The 22,651-nt window shown below is 26.3% G+C and overlaps 1 protein-coding gene across 1 annotated transcript; it reads left to right on the forward strand.

Moving 5' to 3' along the window:
• The first annotated feature begins 1,201 nt into the window (after positions 1-1,201).
• LOC100199824 (dentin sialophosphoprotein) lies at positions 1,202-20,772 on the forward strand. Its single transcript, XM_065792885.1, has 5 exons — positions 1,202-1,694; positions 5,959-6,181; positions 9,573-9,599; positions 16,227-19,225; positions 19,825-20,772. The coding sequence occupies exons 1-5, from the start codon at positions 1,411-1,413 to the stop codon at positions 20,417-20,419; spliced, it is 4,128 nt and encodes a 1,375-aa protein (XP_065648957.1). The 5' UTR covers positions 1,202-1,410; the 3' UTR covers positions 20,420-20,772.
• The last annotated feature ends 1,879 nt before the right edge of the window (positions 20,773-22,651 follow it).

The following is a 22,651-nucleotide window of genomic DNA, read 5'->3' on the forward strand; positions in this document are numbered from 1 at the left end:
TCAAAGAAAGGCCAACTATATTTTAATGTGTCTAAGATCAAAGAAAGGCCAACTATATTTTAATGTGTCTAAGATCAAAGAAAGGCCAACTATATTTTAATGTCTGTGTCTAAGATCAAAGAAAGGCCAACTATATTTTAATGTCTGTGTCTAAGATCAAAGAAAGGCCAACTATATTTTAATGTCTGTGTCTAAGATCAAAGAAAGGCCAACTATATTTTAATGTGTCTAAGATCAAAGAAAGGCCAAAGCATTATATTTGTTCCGGCAGATAGAAAGATGCATTGGTAAAAAAATCACGTGACAGAAAACAGACAAATATTCGTCTACTCTTAGCACAACAATAATTACATATTCATTATACAATTTCACAGTTAACTCAATAATTACATATTTATTATATAATTTCATTATAACATGCATCCGACACATGCAAAGTGAGAAATCATTTTACTTCGTTTGTATTCTGTCAACTTTTCTTGATATAAAAATATCAAGATATAAAAATATAAATATCAAGATATAAAAATATCTTGATATAAAAATATCAAGATTTTCTTGATATAAAAATGTCGCTCCTAAGTTTATCGTATCGAAGTTGAATACATCTGGCAAACAAACAACATTATACTAAATTATTGTTGTTTTTCTCTACCAGGTAGAATGTTTTTCATAAATATGAATAGGCCCTTAGAACAACGTTATATATTCGTTTTGCAAATTTGACCGAGTTTTAATTTTTTGTTATTATAAATATTTATTTAGATGCAGTTTTTAGAATTATCTAATCAAACTAAATTAAGATATCTAATAAACCTAAAGATATTTTTAAGTGATTCTAAGAATTTCGAAAGTAAAAAAATATTTCGATACCGTGTTTATGATTTCGATGTCAAAATATTTCGGTGCCATTTTTTAAATTTCGATTGCAAAAAAATTTTTCCATACAAATTATAGGAGATAAAATGTTTCGTTGCCATTTTTAGAATTTCGATAACATAAAAATATTTCGATACAACTTTCAAAGTTTTGAAAGAGAAAAATAATTTTGGAGCTATTTTTAGGATTTCGACAATTATAAAATGTATCGATAGAATATCGTGAATTTCGTAAAACGAAATTCAATTCGGTTTAAAATTAAGTAATTAGAAATCGTTTCAAACTTACCAAAACAAAAATAAAGTTTCGAAAAAATTTTTTTAATCGAAAACTCAACATTTGCAAAAGTGAACAACCCTACTTTTAAGCAAAATTTCCCACTCGATTTGTGAATTCAATTTTTCACTTTTAAAAATCTCAAAAAGCTAACCAATGATATTTTAATGCTGCATTGGCACTAACTGTAAAAGCTAGCCATTAATCGAAAAACTGATCAGTTAGTCATTTTCATTATTATTAATTCTTTGGTTTATGAGTCAACTAATAATGGCAGAATCAAGTTGGAGTGCGTCCACGCTACGTAGATCATCTTTTCTAAAGATTTTAACTACAGACGAATTGCGTTTTCCTAATACACTGTCTAAAGAGGATCTGGTGTCCCATTTAAAAGACAGAAATATTATTAAAGACGAAATATTGGAAAGAAGTACTCTTGTATCGTTATTCAAAAAGCATATTTCGCCTCTTCCACAACGGGAAAACATAAATCGAATTCAAAATATTTCACAAGGCGTTTCGTTTCATGAAACATCAAGGTATTAATCGTGTAGTTTTATAGTATGCAAATGTTTTATCATTTTTTTACGTAATTTTCGGAAATGTTATTTTCTAAAATCATTCATCAGTAACTGAATCATTAAATGAATAATAAATATAAGTTATTTTTTGTACGAATTTCTATTCTTACTAAATGAAAGTGTTGCATTTAAAATGTTTGTTTTTTTTGTTCGCATTTCTATTCTGACAAAATGGAAATGTTGCATTAAAAATGTTTGTCTTCATTACCAAATTAGTTTACTAATTTAGTTTATTAGTTGCCAAATTATATTCAAATTAGTCAATAACATACTTTGAAATTATAAACTAAGGCATATTTAAAGAAACCTAATTCTTTTAAAAGCCATGAAGAATTTGTGATTAAACTCTTGAATGACAGTCTCAAGTGTAAGTTATTAGATGTTCACTTGATAATATATAAATTATGTTTAATTATAGTTAGTAAAGTACATTTAGTTTTAGCAACATTTTACTATTTTCAACATTAAATAATCTTCCATCATATAGGAACATAATAATGCATCTAAAAATAAAGGCGGACATGTAATTTAGGCCATCCTCTTTTCCTTTAATAAGTCTGTAAAAAATGAGTCACGTTTTATGCATAACATTTCTTTAAAACTATACTCTAACCCTGAACCCATAACTAAAGTTTTTTATATTAAAAAGCCATACCCTGAGCCTAACCCTAAGGGTCAGGGTTAGAGTACAGTTTTCAACAATTTCATTTAAGACTTGTTTTTTACAAACTTACTAAAGGAGGTGCTAAAAACATCAACATCAAAATAAAAGTGAAGATAAATGGTGAAAGTTTAAGCAAATATATAAATTAAATAATAAAATTGTTAATTTTATTGTTTAATTTTCATCTTTGCTTTTACTTTTGCCTAAAGTTCACTTTTATTTTAAAAATAAAAGTGAATTTTAGCAACCTGGAGAAGTCAGGGAAATTCTGAATAAAGAATTTTTAGAAAAAAGAAAATGTTTGTTTGTTGGAGATTATAAAAATCATATATTTTGTATATTGTATAATTATTTATTGGTTACATGTGCTGTTGATATTTGAGAGGGGAAAAAATTATAACTTTAATAGCTACAATACCGGAAAGCATAATTATGGTGACTGTTAGGTCAGGGAAAAGTCAGTGAATTCAGATATCTGCAAAAAAAAATCAGGGAAAAATCAGGGAAATTGGGTTAAATTTTGAAAAAATCAAGAAGAAATCAGGGAAAATGACTCATCAAACTTACATAACTATATTAGATTGTATATTGTACATCATATACAATCTACTAAATATATTATGTAATTAATTTTTTTTTAAATGACTTTGTGTTTTAAATTTTAGTTACAATGATAATTATACTTTTGCGAGAAAAAGTTATATTTTTGCAAGAGCCATAAATTGCTCCCATAAACCGTTTTAGAAGAGTGTGAGCAAGAGCTAAAGCTCTTGCTTCTCGCTGAGGCCTATACATATTATACTGCTGATTTAATTGGCAGTGTGACATCATACTAAAATAGCATTCTTCAAAAAAAGTAAGCAAATGCTTATATAAATTTGCTATTGTAGATATGTGTGTGTACAAGGGTTGAATTAAGCAATTGCAAAATGCAAAATCTTGAAAAATATCTGGTCTTCAAAATTTTAGTTAATGCAAAACCGTGTTCTTTGTTTTCAAGGAGCGAATCAACTTAAATTTTTAAGCAAAAAGAAGTAACTAACTGCTTTATAGAAGTAATAACACTATAATACTTTTATAACGCACTTGATAACTTTTATAACTATATAACTTTTATAATTCATTCTTTGTTCAAACAACATAAGTTATCCCAAATTTAAATTGAAGTAAAAAGCATCTAGAAAAATAGAGTGAATAATCAAATATTTAAAACTTGAACTTGAACAACTTTATAAAAATGTATAAAAGGTTTAGCATTATGAAAAACGTTACTAATGGTCCGTAAAAATGTGCATTAATTTTAGAAGCAATCAATAAAATGTTTTTATTGTATTATTTTATATATATAAATGTATTAATGTTATATTTTAGCAATTGAAGAACATTTTACAAAAGAAAAAAAGCCTAATTTTTTTAAAGTTAATTTTGGCTAATGTCAAATTGAATCAGGCAAAACAGGTAGTGGATTAGGGAAATCTGCCTTAAAGTATTAGCAGACACCCTGATAATATTATCAGGGTGTCTGCTAATATTTTGATGAAGAACAAGTCATTGAATATGCTAAATTTGGGTTGTATCTTACAAAATAGAATAATCATAATTTTCTGATAAAGATGTATTAAAATGAAATTAGATATTTGCACACATTTTTGCTTATTATTCTTTTCTTTCATGTTTTAGCTCCAAATTTTTAAAATTTTGTGCCAATTTGATGCTGACATTAAGCTGTGTAAGGTCGGCAACTTTCACTTGTTTTAAAGTGAAGACTAAATGTGTGGAAATTGAATATAGTCAAGTTGGATATGATATTGTTTTTATATAGAAAGTTAGTTCAAGGCTATTGCTTTAAGTGATAGCCTTGAAATTAGTATTTAATGAAGCACTATAAATACATACAGTGTTTGTTTTATATTTATAGGTTTAGTTCCTAAATATTAAGGTAAATTTATAGTTTGTATTGTTCTTATATAAACAAATTTATATCTTTTGTTTAGAAAATAAATATATAATAATGTCAAAAAAATGTTGTTTCAGTAAAGATAAGTTAAATAAGACACTTCATACTTATTGGTTTTGGCTAATACAAAAATTCATAATACAAAATAGATCTGCATGTTATGTGCTTTATTTAAAAACATTTGATTTAAGTAAGATGGGCATTTAGGTAGTAAAAAGTCATGAAAAAGGGTTATATAATAGGCTTGGTCTGGAAGCAACTGCAATCGCACTTGACTCCTGACCACGGATATAATATTTTGTTGCGACAATTTGGCCACAGCTCTTTAGCTGTTTTGATAACATTTCCTAAAAAAATGCTAAGAAAGATTTAACTGGACCAATGAGAGACAGTTGACAAAAAATGCTAAAAAAAGCAGGCCCGTAATGTTAATTTTTTAAATAGGGTCATTTTTTAAAAAAAGGCAGTTTAAAATAACAAACATATTTTGCTAAATGTTTATATCAAAATTTGCATGAAGCTTAAAGTAATTGGTATTAAAAAAAAGGACCCTCTCCCCACACGTACATCGAAAGGTAAATAATTTTTAACACAAAAAACTTGAAACAAAATAAATTACGTCTAGAACTAATATTTTCTTAACTTCGCTTTTTTAATTTTTTTTTATAAACATTTTAAATATAAAGTGCAACATTTTAAATATAAAGTAACAACTTATTATTATTTTTTGTTTAATAAATAAACAAATGTTCTTCTATTTATCAAAGAGTATAATATAATTTCTGTCATTTATAAACTTCTGACGCATTTCAACAAGATTCAAATAACGCTAGTTAGTTGTTTAAAAAATAAAAAAATTAATTGTTGTTCAAAAACAATTTGTGTGTATTGAGTGCTGTAAGTTTGGTAAGCATTCATAAACCAGTTGATTGCTATGCTATGCGATAAAGTCACAAAAACTTAAATTAATTAAACTTTGTGTTGTTGTATTCATGAATATATAATTTCATACAAGTTGTGATCATGAATTTTAAAGGCCTTGTACTTAAAGTAGAAAAATGTTTCCTGATAGTGAAATAGAAGAGCAGTTTTATCAAACTGTTGTGATTAACGCTTGTTTTATATATATATATATATATATATATATATATATATATATATATATATATATATATATATATATATATATATATATATAATATACAAATATATATATATAATATACAAATATATTATATATATATGTGTGTGTGTGTGTGTGTGTATGTATGTGTGTATATATATATATATATGTATGTATATATTTATTTATGTATTTAAAAACTTTTTTTTGCTGCAAATTCTTAAAACGCTTATATAAAAATGTGGTCTAAAAAAAAAATTTAAACATGGATGAACAAGATGTGCGACCGCACACGCTTCCCTGGAAGGCTTGATATATATTTATATATATTATATACATATTATTTATATATATTATATATATATATATTGTATATATATTATATATATATTATACATATATATTATATATATATTATATATATATATATATATATTATAAATATATATATTATATATATATATATAAATTGTTTCAGGTTGCAGAAAAAACCAAAAATGGAAATTGAAAGTGATAATGATTCAGGTGGAAGCAGTATAATTACAGATGAAACTAGACCAAAATCAAATGCATTAACTGTAAAGATTCCTGCTGTATCAAAAGGTGAGCTCAGAGGAAGTAAACCTGTTAAGCTAAAAAGGAAGAAAAGTTCTGACAAAGTTTCTGAACAAGCTTATAAAAAATCATCTAAAAATGAAGAGGTCAGTATGTTAATATTAATTGATTAGTTTGAATTTAAATAAATTACTTTACTGCCTTTATAAATTGTTTTATAATGCTAGTGAATTTACTACTATAAATTGTTACTTACTATAAATTGTTTTATAATGCTAGTGAAGTTATTGGATAACATGAAATGGAAAATTAATTAATAAAAATTATATTTTGATTTTAGGAATTTTTTGCGTATTTTTTTGTATCTGATAATATTTCTTCCAACAAAAATGTTTTCATTACTTCTAGTAGTTGAAATTCCTTCTCAATCAAATGTCAGATAATTTAGATAATGACCATTTTTACCACAAAAAAAAAATACTCTAGGAAATAGGTTAAGGTAAGTTATTAAACAAGAAACTATACAATAATAAATATAGTAAGATTTCTTGCAATGTGTGAATTTATATTTTCAAAATTAATATGAAAAAAAATTTTCATGTAAATTTTGGAGGGCAAAAGAAAGATAAATAAGGAGAGCAATGCTGTCTCTTTGATTGTATTGCCCCTCCTCAGTCTTGGGAAAGTAAATTCAGTTTTTAAAAAAAAGGAATCTATATTTGTGTGTGCTATTTTTTTTTATTAGTTAGTTGTATTATGATTTGTAAAGAGGTAAATTCTACATCAAATCACCTAAATTTTAGAAAATTTTGAACTCATTTCCTACTAAAATTAATGATCTTAACTACTAAAAAACACATCATGTTTTGTTTTTATATACAAAATAAGTATGATACTGATGTGTATTTGTTTACTGAATTTTGACAATTAGAATCTTTAAAATTTTTAGTTTTAGAACCACATTAATTAGTAAAATTTTATTGGAATTTTAACACATTACCAATTTGATATATATGTAAGTGAAAACTGATATCTACTTGTACAAAACATAACTGATTTTTTCTTTCAAAAACATAAAATAAAGTTTGAGTCAAATTTTTAGATATGCTTTACACAATTCGTTCATAAAATCTTGACATATTTACAATAAAAGAGTCACAAGTTACAATTAAAAGCAGTTTAAATATTAAAACAAAAGATAGCCAGAAGAGAAAATCCTCCAGAAAAGGAACTAAGTCAGGGTAAACAAGTTGATAAAGATTTTGTTATATTATTCAAAGTAAAAAGACAGAAGATCAATAAAGCTCTCAAAAATTTTAATGACTAATTTTAACAAAAAAGGATTGTTAAAAATATATCTCCATTGTATAAAGGAAAAGTTCTTTAAAATGTTTTATGACTTAATTGATTTATTTCAAAATATATATGTCTGCAAAAAAAGATTATTTAAGCATTGGAAAGAACATCACAGGGTTGCTATCAATTCAGGGAAAGTCGGGGAAATTTAGATATGATCTGGGAAAATCAGGGGCAAAAGATTGATTTAGTTAAAAGTCAGGAAAAATCAGGAAATTGTATTATTTTATTTTAATGTTTTAAAGTAAATAATATTCTTTTTTAGTTAACTAATTAAATATTATATTTGATCATTAAAAAAAATTTGTTCTGGTCATTTATATACAGTATAACCAAATAAAAAGTTTATGCAAAACATTTTACGTAGGTTTGAGCAAAATTTAAATGAATTTATTAGGTGCTATTTTGTGTAGAAATAGCTGTAACGTGTTTTTTACGACTTTTAAAGTTTTTTTAACATTGTATGTTCATTCTCTTTTTTTAGAATAAATAAAAATTTAAAATTTTTAAATAATAGTTTTCGATGAAGAATGTTTGAATGATCTATTGTTTAAAAAATGGTTGGTAAATGGCACAGATATTAAGTCAAAACATGCCAAGTTCAGTTTAACTTATCAAATATAGATCAAAGAGCTGTGACAAGTCACATAGAGGGAGAAAAACATGTTCAGAAAGTAAAAACCAGTATCCTGCTAGATCAAACCTGCAGTCTACATCTAAAAACCAAGGAGATCCAAATAGTATTCAATTTTGGAACAATGGTCTAAATTGTGTTGAATACAGATACTTTGACTCTCAATTTTTGGGCTATCCTCCTGCAAAAAAATTACTTAAAAATATGACCAAATTTTTGGCAATAATTAATTGCATAAATCTGACAAAATTGTGTACAGGTGGCCAAAAATCTTAGTGAGATATCAGACAGATACCCCAATTATTCCATCTCTTTAAAGATTTATTTTCAATTGATTAAAGCTTAATGAGTTTAATAAGATGTTTTATGCAGTATCATTAATGGGAGGTAGTTTCTGAAATTTGATTTGACCAGAAAGCTGAAGTTTCTGCTGTTAAAATCAATGACAATTAGTGTTGCTGCAGAACGTAGCGTTGCGGAATCAAAGGAGAAAAGGTGTGATCTCAAGATGTAATCAATATATTCATAAAAGATTGTTGACTTATAATTATTTAAATTTTTGATTAGGTTTAAATTAATCTTCTTTTCTTAAAGCAACTTGTTACATCAGTTCAGAATAAATCCTATCGAAAAAAGCTGATTTTCTTATACAGATAAAATCTGTAAATAATCAGCTTTTACTTCATCAAGTTCTTTTCTGTTTGCATATCTCTTCAAATGAATGTGATCTCGCTTTCACACAGCTCTCGAAGTTGTGTGAAAGCGAGATCACATTCATTTGAGAGCCAAGATACAATCATAAAAGTTGTATCTTGGCTCTCAAAACTATGTTAAGTATTTATAACATTAAATTAACTTAAATTAGCCCATTATAACATATACAAACATATGGTTCATTAGGGTTGATACCCTAATGTGCTTATGTTTGGTTGGAAGAATTTATATTAGGGAAACAGAATAGAATTTTGCAAAGAAGCATTAAGCACAAAATAATTTAAAATAAAATTTGGTGTGCTTCAGAAACAACTGAACATCACAAAAAGTGTCACAAAGTATTTAACTAGATGCACTCTTTAACAATAATATGAAAAGGTAATTAAAGTAATGAAAAGTAATCTCTTTAATTACTTTTTCATATTGTTATAGATAAGTTTAGCACAAACATTTCATAAAGTTAAACAATCCCTAGTATTAAAAAAATATGGTATAAAAAATTTGCATTGAACATCTAAATTATTTTAAATAAATTATCGCATAATGTTTAAGCTTTATTCTGCTGTGTTTGAATGTTTCAGCATTATTTTATGTTTGATGAAGATCTGAGCTAATCAGATCGAAACAAATTTTTTTTTTTTTAAATAGTTTATTTGAATTTTTATTATTATGTAGTTTTTAAGTTTTTTCCTTAAGTTTTTTTTTTTTTTTTTTTTTTTTTTTTTTTGATTGTTGTTGCTTTAACTAAATTATTTATAGTAGACACATTGTAAAATTGTTTAATGGTTTTATTAGTTGTGAAGTTTTTTAATAAAAGTTTTATATTCTTTTAGAGTTCATTCTATGACCATGATAAAGAGGTATAGTTTTTTTAGTATTTTAAACATCAAAATTTTATAAAATCTACTAAATCGTTTTTGGTCTGCACCTAATTTGTATTTTGTGGGAATTTTTACTTTATAAAAATATATATGTATTTTTCATACTGTTCTTGACTAACAGTTGATTGTTATAATCAATGTGGAAAATAACAGGGTTAATCTTTTTCAGGATATTTCCAGAATTCCAGATATTTTACTTAACTTTTAGTTTTCCGGAAATCCAAAACATTTTCCATACATACATTTTTAGGTTTATATTTTTGTAATGTATATGTTTTTAAGCTTTTTCACTCATTACTCATACAAAAATTAAGAAAAATTATTGAAACAACTCAGCTAAAGCAAAAATAGAGGAAAATATAGTCTAGGTTTTTCCGGATATTTTACCTGAACAATTTTCTGGATTTTTATAATATGACCTGGATGATCTATGAAAATAAGGAATTGAAGGAAACCGGTCAATTCGATCGGCCAACTCAAAGAATTGACTGTCTTTTTTTTTTTTTTTGACAGTCAAAATTTTTTTTTTTCTTCGTTTAAATCTTAGTAATAGTTCTTCTTGACTATACTTTGTAAATACAAAAATAAGTTAATGATTTAAGTCTAAGTAATAAAATTATTTTATTATTAACAATTTTAGATAAAATCAATGCTTTTTTTAAAAGCAGAAACAAACAGTTGATAATTTATAATTTATTAAAAATAATTCATTAAATTGCAATGACTTCACAAATAGTGGGAAAAGCTGAGAGAAAAATTATAGAATAGATTTTAAAAAAGTACAGTTGATTATGTTCTTAATTACGTATAATAATTTCGAATGATAATGAAATAATTCTCTGAAGTTAAATAAGAAAAATTTTCCCACAATTTATATCTCTTGCTCATTAAAATCATTTCATAAACCGCTAATGTTAATTAGTTAATAATAATGTTACTAGCTCTTGTTTGCATATTTAAACTGAATATTTAATACTTTGAATTATTTTAAACATTTGTCTTCTTAGTATTAAACAATTTGTTTAATTAAACAAGTTTTAAATAGTAAAATTTGAAACAAATAATTTGTTTAATGAAACACTATAAAAAATTTTAGATTTACATGAAAGATTTTTAATAAATATAATTGTTTTTAATAATCCTGTTATTAAAAAAAAGGGCTAGCGCTATATATACCGCAAGTTGCAAATAAATTAATTCATTTATTTCTTGTTCCGGATTCTATTATCTATCTCTATAAATCTCAAATCCGGCCTTGTATGGAATACTGTTGCCATATCTGGGGCCAATCTTCTAATGATGCCCATTCTCTTTTAGACAAGGTGCAAAAACGCATTGTAAACATAGTTGGACCTGCTCTAGCAGCCAACCTCCAACCATTAACACATCATCATAATGTTGCTTCTCTTTCTCTTTTCTACAGATACTATAATATCTTGCTCTACAAACTTCATCTATAAAACGAATTGACTAAGTGCAGATGAAAGGAAAACTGTTCATAGTTAAATACATAATTTATTATATATTATATTATTAATAAAATAATATGTGAAATTTTCATATTAAAATAGTAATAAAATAAGAACTTCAATCATTTAAGAAAAAAGGATTTTCAGCATCAGCAAATAAAATTAATTTAAATAAGTGAAGCAAAAAACTTAATGATATATTTTATGTCGTTACATGCAATAAATTCATCAACAAAGCGAATTATCATTAATTCGCTTTGTTGATGAATTTATTGCATGTATTTAAATTAATTTTATTTGCTGATGCTGAAAATAATTTTTTCTTAAATGATTGAAGTTCTTATTTTATTATTATTTAATATAAAAATTTCACATATTTTATTAATTCAGGGTTGTTAAAGCAGAAAAGTTACTGTTTTCTATTAATATGAAATATATTATAAGTTAAAAGTTTTAGCAACAATAAATTTAATATATACTCAAATATATTTTAAGTAGTAGAATTAATAATATAAAATTATTAATTTTTAATTATTGAATTAAATAGATAAAAAAAATGAATTTATTTGAGCGTTTTTAAAACAAAGATAAAAAACAGGCAGTATTGCAAAATAAAAAGGTCAAATAAAAAATTTGCTTTAACTTTTTTTCGCTTTCAAACTTTTTGCTTTAACAACCCACTAGCAATTTAAGTAGGGTATTATAAACTTGAAAACTATTTTAAACGCTTTTTCAAAATTCAAATAGTTTTATAAAATTTTAGTATATGCATTTTCCAAATAAACATCTTCATTATTTGTCAAAACTTGTTTTTAAATCTATTCAACCATGACCAGCAAGAATTCATTTTGGGAGGTCAAAAAAGCATTTTTAGTCTTTTCTGGCCGTTATTTTCCATGCTGGTTATAATCATAGTATGAGAGGGTAAAAAGTTTCTTTTTGCTTTTTTACAAATTAAAGTGCACATCTAATTTTAGTATGCTCTGTATCTATTACATGTTTTTTTTTGTGCATAAATGTTTTGAGTGTGTGTAATATTTTTATAATTGTTTACAGCTATTTATTTTGTATCGTGTCAGAATTATTCAATGTTAGATGTACAGTTCATGAGATTGACATGTTATGGCAATAATAATTGATATTTTGAAGTAAAAAATAAAACATAGATTTTGAATTGGTTTCGTTATGGAATAAAATAATGCAGTGGTTTTGATATGGACAAATTAAAGCAAGTTAAGTCAGAATATTGCAATAAACATTGTAGAAGTGTTTTGAGCGAAATGGTTTTGCTGTGCTTCACTAGTTACTATTGGTAAGCTATTTCAGTTTAGCAATAAAGTAAATAATTTAAATGAATAAATTTAGGACACCATAAAAAGTTAAGAAAAGTATGTTTACGCTGTCCTCATGGGGCACTAACATCATCTTTTCTCTATTTGAAGTTACCATATATCAGTTTCATCTGGATGGAAATAACTTCAAGTAGTTTTGATGCACCCACAATATTATTACTATTTGCAAAAAAAATAGTTGTATTAAATTTATACTTTTTTTTAATAATTAAACAAATATTTTATCAACAATTTTCTATTATTATTTTTACTACTTTAAGTATATTAAATATATGAAATAAACTTGCTTTTATTAAGACTTTTTTCGAATAGTTAAAGTTTGCTCATAGAAACCATTTATTTATGTTTTATATATATATATATATATATATATATATATATATATATATATATATATATATATATATATATATATATATATATATAATATATATATATATATATATATATATATATATATATATATATATATATATATATATATATATATATATATATAACATAAATAAATGCAGCATTAAACAGGAAGTTGTGGGGGTTTGTGTACATACATCGACTGAGGCTTCAGCATGAGGCAGCAATCTTCTTCTTTTTTTCTGAAAAATTAAAGCACATTTTTTACATCAAGAGCTCAAAAATGATATAAAAAACTAAATCTAAAACTTAAATAGTAGAAATAGAAATAAAAATCATTGCTATCTACCTATACTAAGTATATTACTACAACTAATACTATTTTTCTTATACCCCTTACCTTACTCTATAATATTATTTGTATTTACTCAATAATACCTATTTTACTACTATTTAGTTTAGTAAATAGTAAAATTACTACTTTACTCTGAACATAAAATCACTATGTGTGTATGTGTTTGTTTTTTTCCTTAGTTCTTTTTCAAGGTCTGTCTTGAATTGGTTTTATAGTTCCATTGTTTCTTTGCAAAAATAGTATTATGATATTTTTTACTATATATATATACATATATATACATATATATATATATATATATATATATATATATATATATAATATATATATATATATATATATATATATTGAGAGACGTTATATTATAAATATGTATGCAAAATTTAACATTAATAAAATTATTGTTTGCAAAAATATAGCAGGAATCATTCTAAAAGCTTTTAAGGAAGAATGTAATTATACTGTAAAACATGCATTGTATTTGGAAGTAAAACTGAAACACTATTTTGCTGATATACAAATTTATTATTTCAATTTTTACGATGATGAAAAAGTTCCACATCATAAAAAATGTCTTAAAAATTGCTTGTATTGTTCATAAGTAGTAAAAGTTTACTAAGTAAAAGTAAGTATAAGTACTAAGTAATAAAGTATAAGTACTAAGTATAAGTAGTAAAAATTTACTCAAAAATGTATATTTATTTATTTGAAATGTACTAAGCTAAAACTACAAATTTTATCCTACAAAAATTTTAAGGTTGGAAAAATAAAAATAATAAAAGCAATATATAAAAATATAAAGAAAACAATATTGAAAACATATTAAATTAGTAGGAATGTTTGAGTTGTTTTATTCTAACAGAGCTCAATAAACAATTCATACAGCATTTGTTTAAATATGAGCTATTAAAGAAAATCTCTAAATATTGAAACATTTACAAAACTTTTATATAACTCCATTTTAGGGTTGTAAAAAAAAATGTTAATATGTTTAAATAAAACCCTAATTGCTGTCTTTCTACCTTTCAGCATACTGCAGAGTATAGTTAATGATTGAAACATACAAATGTTGAAAAAAAAAAACGTTTATATAACTAGTAGGTTTTTTTTAGAAAGATTATATAAAATTCATTTATTAATTTGAAAACACTGAAATATATAAATATAAAATGAGCACTTTATGGCAATTTTTTTTTTGGTTATATTTTAAACAATAAAAATAACATTAAATGTTGCTTTTATTATTCAAAATATTACAAAAATACATTCATTAAAAATGCCATGCAAAGCTTTTTTTTTACTTATATTTCATTGTTTTCAAAATAAACTATTTGATTTTTAAGTAAACAAATTGAGCATTATTGTATAAAATAATTTAAATGCCAATATTTATGCAACCATGCCAAGAAGTTTAAAGTTTGTGCCAACAATAGTGTTAAAAATATCTTTGCTTAAATAAAAAGTGTTTAATAAAAATAAAGATTTGTTTATTTCTATTGATATAAAGTTTTATTAGTGGAAAAGGACAAAATATATCCAAAAAAATGTTTATTAATATTTCAAAATAGCATAAGATAATCTTTTGATATTAATATGATTGCTTTAAATGTGGCAACTCTGTTTATTCCCATTAAATCAAATCATTAAAATGCTATCAATAATTTTGTGGTTTATAAGCATGTAAACCAGATCTTTACTTCCTATTTCATCTTTCCCGTAAAATGGATAGGCACATTCTTAACTTTTTAGCACTATACAAGCCTTCCTAGGAGGCGCATGCGGTTTTTCGTCTTGTATGTCCACCCACTAGTATTTTATTTTAGACAACTTGGTCATGGCCATTTGCAAGTTTTATTATATTAGACGTTGCAAAAAAAAAATAAGTTTCATAAGCAAAGAAAGCGAAACTAACAAAATAGGAAATTAAAATAAAATTAAGTAGAAAAATAGTCTGTGTACTGTTTTTATTTTTGTTTCTTTAGGGTGGATGTTATTTTCAGCAACGAAAGTGAATAAAACAAAGCAAAAAAAAAAGTCAATGTTTAAAAAAATGATTTACCTAGATTTTACTTTCTATTTTTTAAAAAGGAATGCAAAAATATAAATTGTTTTCTGTTTCTAAAGTATATTTTTATAATTTTAATGTAACAAGTATATATTATCCCTATATCCATACCTATGTAATGCATGCATATATATACTCATATATACTCATGCATAGACATACAGGACAAAACACTGTATGTGTTTCTTGGGAGGGCTGTAGTAAATTAGGACATTGAGATCATCAACAAAGGTTAAATGCGATCACAAATTGTGATATCTGGGAAAATATCTGTTTTTTTATTTTAAGTTTAATTATTTACTATTAATTTTATTCCTATTTTATGCCTTTAACCTACAATAACTCGTTTGTTTTTTAATCAAAGGTTTAATCAAAGAAATAAATTTTAAATTTATTATTTTTCATATTTGTTGTTTTTTTGTTGTTTTGGTTTATTTGTTTTATTACCTAAGCCTTAAAGTACTCTTATTGAGCTTTTGTAAGGGGTGCATCAAATACTATTCCAGTCAATACATGATTTTTTTTTTTTTTAATTTTGATTTTGATTTTGATAATAATAGAAGGATAATTTTCTTCTTGTTGTCGTTTTTAACATAAACTTAATAGATTAAGTATTTTTATATACTTATTAATAAAAATATTTTTTTTTAGGCTTGTATTTTGCTATATGCAGCATCAAATGTTTCAATCTGGCTGCTATGTTAAAGTAAGCAACTAATAACAGCATTTCCAAAAGGTTGTTTCAAAGTACTTCAGTGTGGCTTTCAAGTAGATTATAAATATGTAATTATTGTTAGCTGAGGGATCTTTGTTAGTTGTCAAAACCTGCAGTTCCAATGAAAAGAAAGTATTCCTAAACAATTGTCTCTCATGATTTGTACATCTAACAGTTTTAACAAAAAGGGCATACGATTTAGTTAATTGAATGCGTCAATTTGCTATTTCAGGTATAGCCGCCTCTTGTTACAAGAATTGCTTTAACTTTAGCTTCAGTTTGTTAATTGGTTTCAGATCCAGTCATCAACGGCATCAAACCAGCAGCAATTCTCTGGTATTCGTCAAAATCTAACATCAAAATCCACTGGGGAACAAATTATAAACAAAGATAACAGTTTTACCCAAGAAGTTAGCCGGAAATTTACACTTACAGCTAATAAAGAAGACACTAGAAAAATACAAAAAAGAAATGTTGAATGTGAAAGCAAAGATTTTAGTGAAAGTATTGAAATTATTGATGATGATAATGATGATGATATAAAGCAAGCAAATGAAAAATTAGCTATTATAGATGAAAATCCTGAAACAATTCAAGTATCTGTTGGAAGAGATAAGAATAGGTCTGCAGTTGTTTTATCAAAAGATGAATCAAGAAAAATGAAAAATTCTAGTTCAAGAGAATTTGTTGATAGTGCTGATGATGGTGGGAATGATGCTCAAAATGATGTTTTTAAATCTTATACGTCTCAGGATAGAGTTTTGAATGATCAGGAGAGACATTTTTCAAAAGATGATACTGCAAGAAGCAGAGATTCTAATGTTAGAAAACAACGCCATCTATCTAAAAGTCCTCAACGTCGAAGTCCGCGGAGAATAAGCCCTCGTCAAAGGCGTTCACGTTCACCAAGAAATCGTTATGTTCAAGACAATTACAGACCAACTTGGCAACAGCATGGAAGACCAATAAGAAGAGAAGTTGGTCGTTTTAATAACAATACTCGATATGGGAGAGGTCATTTTCATCAAAATAGGTTTCAACATTCACAAAGAAGATTTTCTCCACCAAGAACAAGATGGATTCCTGATCGTCGTAATGATAGAGGTAATATTCAAGGATCTAGGTTTAGTACTGCATACAGGCGATCAAATAGTGTTGAACGAGCTCGTTTAGCTGAGCGTAAAAGAATGGATGAAGAAAAGTTGAGAGAGAAAGAATCAACAAATGCTCAGAGAAAGAGAATGGAAGAAGAATTAAGAGAAATTGAATCAAAAATTGAAACAAAAAAGAAGTCTAAATTAAAACGTCAAGAAAATAAGATTGACTCGTTAGATGTTAATGTTGCCATACATTCTATTAATGCTCCTGATAAAAAAGAAATGAGTTCAGAAAATGTTTCCACCAAAACTCAAGAAAAAAAGTTCAATGATAGTAAGCAATCTTCACTAGATTCCTCTTTAGGAATTTATGAAGCGTCTACTGTGACTGACTGTCATGAAGATATTGCAGAACAACAAAAAGAAAATTTTGCAAGAGTCCCTTACATAAGTTCTGATAAAAGAGACAGGCCAATTAGTGAGTTACGTCATACAATTACTGAAAAATATCATGATACACCTCACATTAAAATTGAACCTAGTCATAGTGATCATATTTTGTTAACAAAAGAAAACATAGATATTAAAAACCAAGTTTTAACATCAGATGATAGTGATGCAAAATCTGAGGATACTAGCAAGAAATCTGAATTAAATGAAACTGAAAAGTCTGAAGAGGGTGAAACTGATTTAAGTGACTCAAGTGACGACTCGTCATCAACAGATGAATCTGATTCATTGAAAAAGAAAAAAAAGAGGTCAAAAAAGAAAAAATCTAAAAAGCATTACAGCTCATCAAGTGATAGTGATTCAACTGATATTGATTCTGATAGTAGTGATGACAGCATCAAAAAAAAGAAAAAGAAAAAGAGAAAAATCAAGAAAAAGTCATTAAAGAAGTTAAAAAATCTAAAACGTAAAGTAAAGAAAGAGCGGAAGGGTGCTCTAAATGAAGATGAGCTTAAAGTTTGGTTTGAAGAACAAAAGGCAAAGTTGTGTGATGAACTGAGAGAACAATTAAAAAAAGAACTAATATCCTCAAATGTAAATAAATCTGATGTCGTGAGTGATGAACAAAATGTTAAAGATACAGAAATTCATGATGAATTTGATGAAGATAATCAGATTGCTGGTGTTTCTGGTATACTTTCTAAAGATCCAAGTGCAATTGCTTTGCAAGATGATGAAATAGATACTCCACCTTGTGAAGAAGAAGTTTTCAACGTTTTTAAATCTGATGATGATTTAGAACTAGATTCTGAAGATGATAATTGGAAAAGACATGGTATACGAGACAGTGAAGGTAGAAAGAGTTCTCGAGGTACCAGAGATAAACATCGAAGTAACAAATCTCAGCAAAAGTCTCAAGGCGATAGCAATGATAAAGTACATTCAACTAGTGATGGTAAAGATGAAATATTGAATCAGCAACAAGTCAGTAAAGGAGAACGAGAGTTGAATTTTGAGAAATCTATAGTTTCTCATACAAGTAGAAAAAAAAATGATGAGAATCGAAAGAAGAATCGATTTGATCAAAGGGATACTCAAGATAGCAACAAAACTACTCTAATATCTCAAAAAGAATTTTATTTTGAGAAAAAAGATTCAATTGAAGTAGATCATAAAAGAAAAGGAGTATCCAGGGAAAATCACTCTGAAAACACACTTAGAACTTTGCAAAGAGAATCTATCTTTGAAAAACCAAGAGATTCACGATTTGATAAAGAAGTAAAATCAACTTCAAGGTCTAAAAGTTTTCATAGTGCTGAAAATATTCAATATGATGAACCTGGTCAATCAATTGAGGCATCTGATGCATTTTTCAGCAAATCATTTTCTCAAGTAGATGATACTTCTAATGAGGTTGCTATGGCCTCTAAAGTTAGAGCAAGCGGATTTTCTGGATTTTTATCATTTCCTAAAGAATCAAGAAAAAGCTGTAAACCTGGTCTAGAAGATATACAAGTGGCTGAATCAAGTGGCCATTGGGAAGCACCTTTTTCAACTACTCCAGTTAGATCACAAAAAGTTATTGCCTCTCCTATGTCTGATGGGTCTCGAAGAAAATCTTACGAAAAAGCAGGAGAAAAACAAACTCTCATTGAGCAATCTGAAGATCACGGAATATTAAGATCAAGACAAGTTGATGAGAAAACTAAAAAAACGTCAGGAAAGTATGGTTCAAATACTGAAAAAAGGTATTATTTTATTTTTGTTTTAGTAATAATTACTAGCCTTGGTATATGCTTTTTTATTATTAATGGTTTTAATAATTTCGTTGTTTTTTTGTTTTTTTTTTACTTTTTAATATTTATATTATATTTAATAGTTTTATTAATTTTAATTTTCTCACTAGACATCTTTTTGAAATTGTATTTTTGTTTTAAAGAAAACATTTATTTTATAACTAACGCATTAAAGGCATAAAATAACAGTATTTTTATAATAGAAGACTTGTGTGTCTTTTAAAACAACACATGAAAGACATACTGTGTATACTGTGCATACAATGTATACAGTGCAACATATACATCGAAGACATTTTTATGCAATAACATGATTTATTTTATTTTTTATATAACATCTAACAAGCTTACAATTCACTGATCATAATGCAAATATGCATGTAACATCAAATGTAGTATAATATAAACGCATAAAAAGAGGTTTATAACTCTTACTTCTGTATACAACTATAAAAATGTGCACGACATTGTATATTGTATTTAAGGTGTGTTGTATAATGTTGTATCAAAGATAAATGATACTATTATATAAACATTTACTTTTTTAACAGAGATTTACATCAGAAAAACAGAGATGATTATCAGAGAGTTGATGTGCATCACCAAGAAAAGATAGATTCTCGTCGCCAACGAACCGACGAAAAACATGAACGTGAAAATAAGTACCGCGAAGGAGGAAATCAATTACGCAATAATGAAATAGAAAGATACCGAAGTGACAATCAAGAAATAATACACAGAGACTCTAACAAAGACAGAAATTTCGAAAGTAATAGAAATAATAAAAATAACTTTCGTTCAATGTATTATAATCGTAATGTTTACGACGGTTCAAAGCAGCATAAGTCAAATTATGATCACTCTTTTTCCGAAAATGTCAATTATAGTAAAAGTGGTAGGGCGAATGTTTATGTGGAGAAGAATAACGAAAACCGCAACAGATCAAGTGTATTTGCGGAGGAAATGCACGATAATCGTAAACGTTTAAACGATTTTCATGGCGGAATAAATGATAACGTAGACTCAAAATTAAAAAAGCGTGACAATGCTTTGTCTTCGAATTCCGGAGATTCAGGTGAATACTCTTCAAACAATCCTTTAAATTATACGAAACCACAAAAGCACTATCGCGGTAAACGAAAGTAGTTCCTTTGGTCAGGCGAAATTTTTAATAGTACTTTTGATATTGAGTCTCAAGGTTCTAATCACTTTTAAGCTGTTCTGTTTTTATATTTAGGCTGTATAATTTTGAATTTATAAACTATAATTGTCTTTGTTTGTAATTTGCAATTACCCTAATTCATTTTTATTTTGAAAGAAATAATAGCTTTTTGCTTAAATTACTAGCGAAATCTATAATATTTTATACATTTTGTTAATATAAATAAGAAAAATATCTAAATGTATTAACACCCGAATCTTTAATTACAATTTTGATATTTTGATTTTTTCTTTATGTTCATTTTACTTAATACGAAACTATATCATGAATGATTTCATAATTTATTTTTTTTTTTGATTTTTTATAAAACACTCGTCTCGGTTACTACGAGTTAAAGACCGGTTTGTTATGAATAATTTGATTTAAATGCATTTTGTTAGAGTTTAACTGGACTTCAGTTTGAAGCTCCGTTAATTAAATATTTCGGCGATTACATTTATTGCAGAACGAGTGAGAAAATAATGATTTGATCAAAATAAATTGTTATAGGTTGTTAACAAAAACGTTGTTTTTGTTAACAACACTAAATACACACACGTTTATATAGTCATTCAATTTTCGAAGCAAATTGAATAACTATATAAACGTGTGTGTTTTTAGTGTTGTGCAACCAGACCCGGTGTTTTGATACGAGTTAACTCCCTGATAAATTAGCTCCCGCTTAATTTCGAAATGAATTAACTATGGGAGTCAAAATTAGGCGATCGGTGGTTTGATTTCAAACTCCTTTATAAATAAGGGTATTTATTTTAGTTTGCGTTTTTCACATTTTTTTGTTTTGTATATATCTATTAATCTTAAATGTGTTTTGTGGGTCTTTTTTAGATGCTGATTTCAAATCATTGCAACCAAATTTATTTCATCGTGATGCTTTTTATAAAATTGAATAAGATCTCCGTGTAGTTTATGTTCTAGTATTGTTTATATCATATTATCGAACCTTGCCTTTTAACTGACAGTTTAATTGTAGGTGTAAGGTTGCTTTTGTTGGGATCTTGTCTATATGATCTTTTGTCTATATCCTGTTATTATCAGTATTTTTACAGTTGCGGTATTTTCGAGCTAATCTGCTCTCTTCTAAAAACACTGATTAATTATGGAGACCATGCCTAAGTTGCAATTGCACTATTTCGTATTAACACGGTATAAAACTTTTATTGTGTTCACATCTAAGTATTTGACTGTTCTTCTTATGATTCTCGAAATGCTAGCGCAAAGGCTTATGAAGTGGGTTGTAGAGCCTCATTGCAAGCGTACTTTGTTATTATTATTACATGGTTCAACCACTTTAAACTTATTTTTGATTTAAATTGAAAAACTCTCTATGTGTCCCAGAAACAAACTTTTTTCCCCAGGATAATACTCAAGTTTTTCCCTAACATTACGTCTAAGTTAATAATAATACTAGTCTGCATGTTTTTATAAACATTTCTTTTTGAAACAGGTTCGGGTATTACACCAAATGTTATCATGCTTACAAATATTCTTAAACTTCTGATACATTTTTGTTTTACACTCAAAAAAAACAACTCCAATGATTTTTATGCAGCGAATAAGCACGACAATTCCAATGTTCCAGAAATCTATTATTTCTGTTCATGTAATACAAAACATGTGCAATTTAGAGTTTAGCCCAACAATATTCTTGTCGTTTGCTTATTTTATTTTTAACAAAATCTGAACCTTAATATGTTTATAAGTATTATACTTATTTTAAAAAGCATGTCGACTTGATTTGGTCAATTAAAAAGGTAAATTTAAATACATAGTTTTGGTCAAAGTTTTTGGTTTAAAATTTTTGAGATGATGATATAAATAATAATAAATGAATTTAAGTCATATAACCTAATGTTTCGTAGTATTTTCTGAGATGGTTCGTCTTCAAAAGATAGCCGCAAATAAAAGAGATAAAAGATGAAGCACAGACTAACCCCAGAACACTGTTGTTTCACCAGGTATTGATGACACAAATGATATCTTCCTTGGAATTTAAGCTGAAATCTCCAAAGAAGTTGACCAGGCAGGTGTTATCATAAATATCCTAGAGTATTACAAAATTGTTGATCAGATCTTCACCATATAATGTGACACCACTGCTTCCAACATTGGAGCATTTGTTGGCACAATTACCATTCTCACAAATATTATCTAAATTC

This window comes from Hydra vulgaris, chromosome 03 (genome assembly GCF_038396675.1).
Source record: "Hydra vulgaris chromosome 03, alternate assembly HydraT2T_AEP".
NCBI lineage: Eukaryota > Metazoa > Cnidaria > Hydrozoa > Anthoathecata > Hydridae > Hydra > Hydra vulgaris.

What these genes read in the sequence shown, in the direction of transcription:
- LOC100199824 (XM_065792885.1), top strand. Translation starts at nt 1,411, where the DNA reads ATGAGTCAACTAATAATGGCAGAATCAAGTTGGAGTGCGTCCACGCTA. An exon ending in AATCATCTAAAAATGAAGAG is followed by an intron (nt 6,182 to 9,572) that starts GTCAGTATGTTA and finishes ATATTCTTTTAG; the next exon opens with AGTTCATTCTATGACCATGA. An exon ending in TCTATGACCATGATAAAGAG is followed by an intron (nt 9,600 to 16,226) that starts GTATAGTTTTTT and finishes AATTGGTTTCAG; the next exon opens with ATCCAGTCATCAACGGCATC.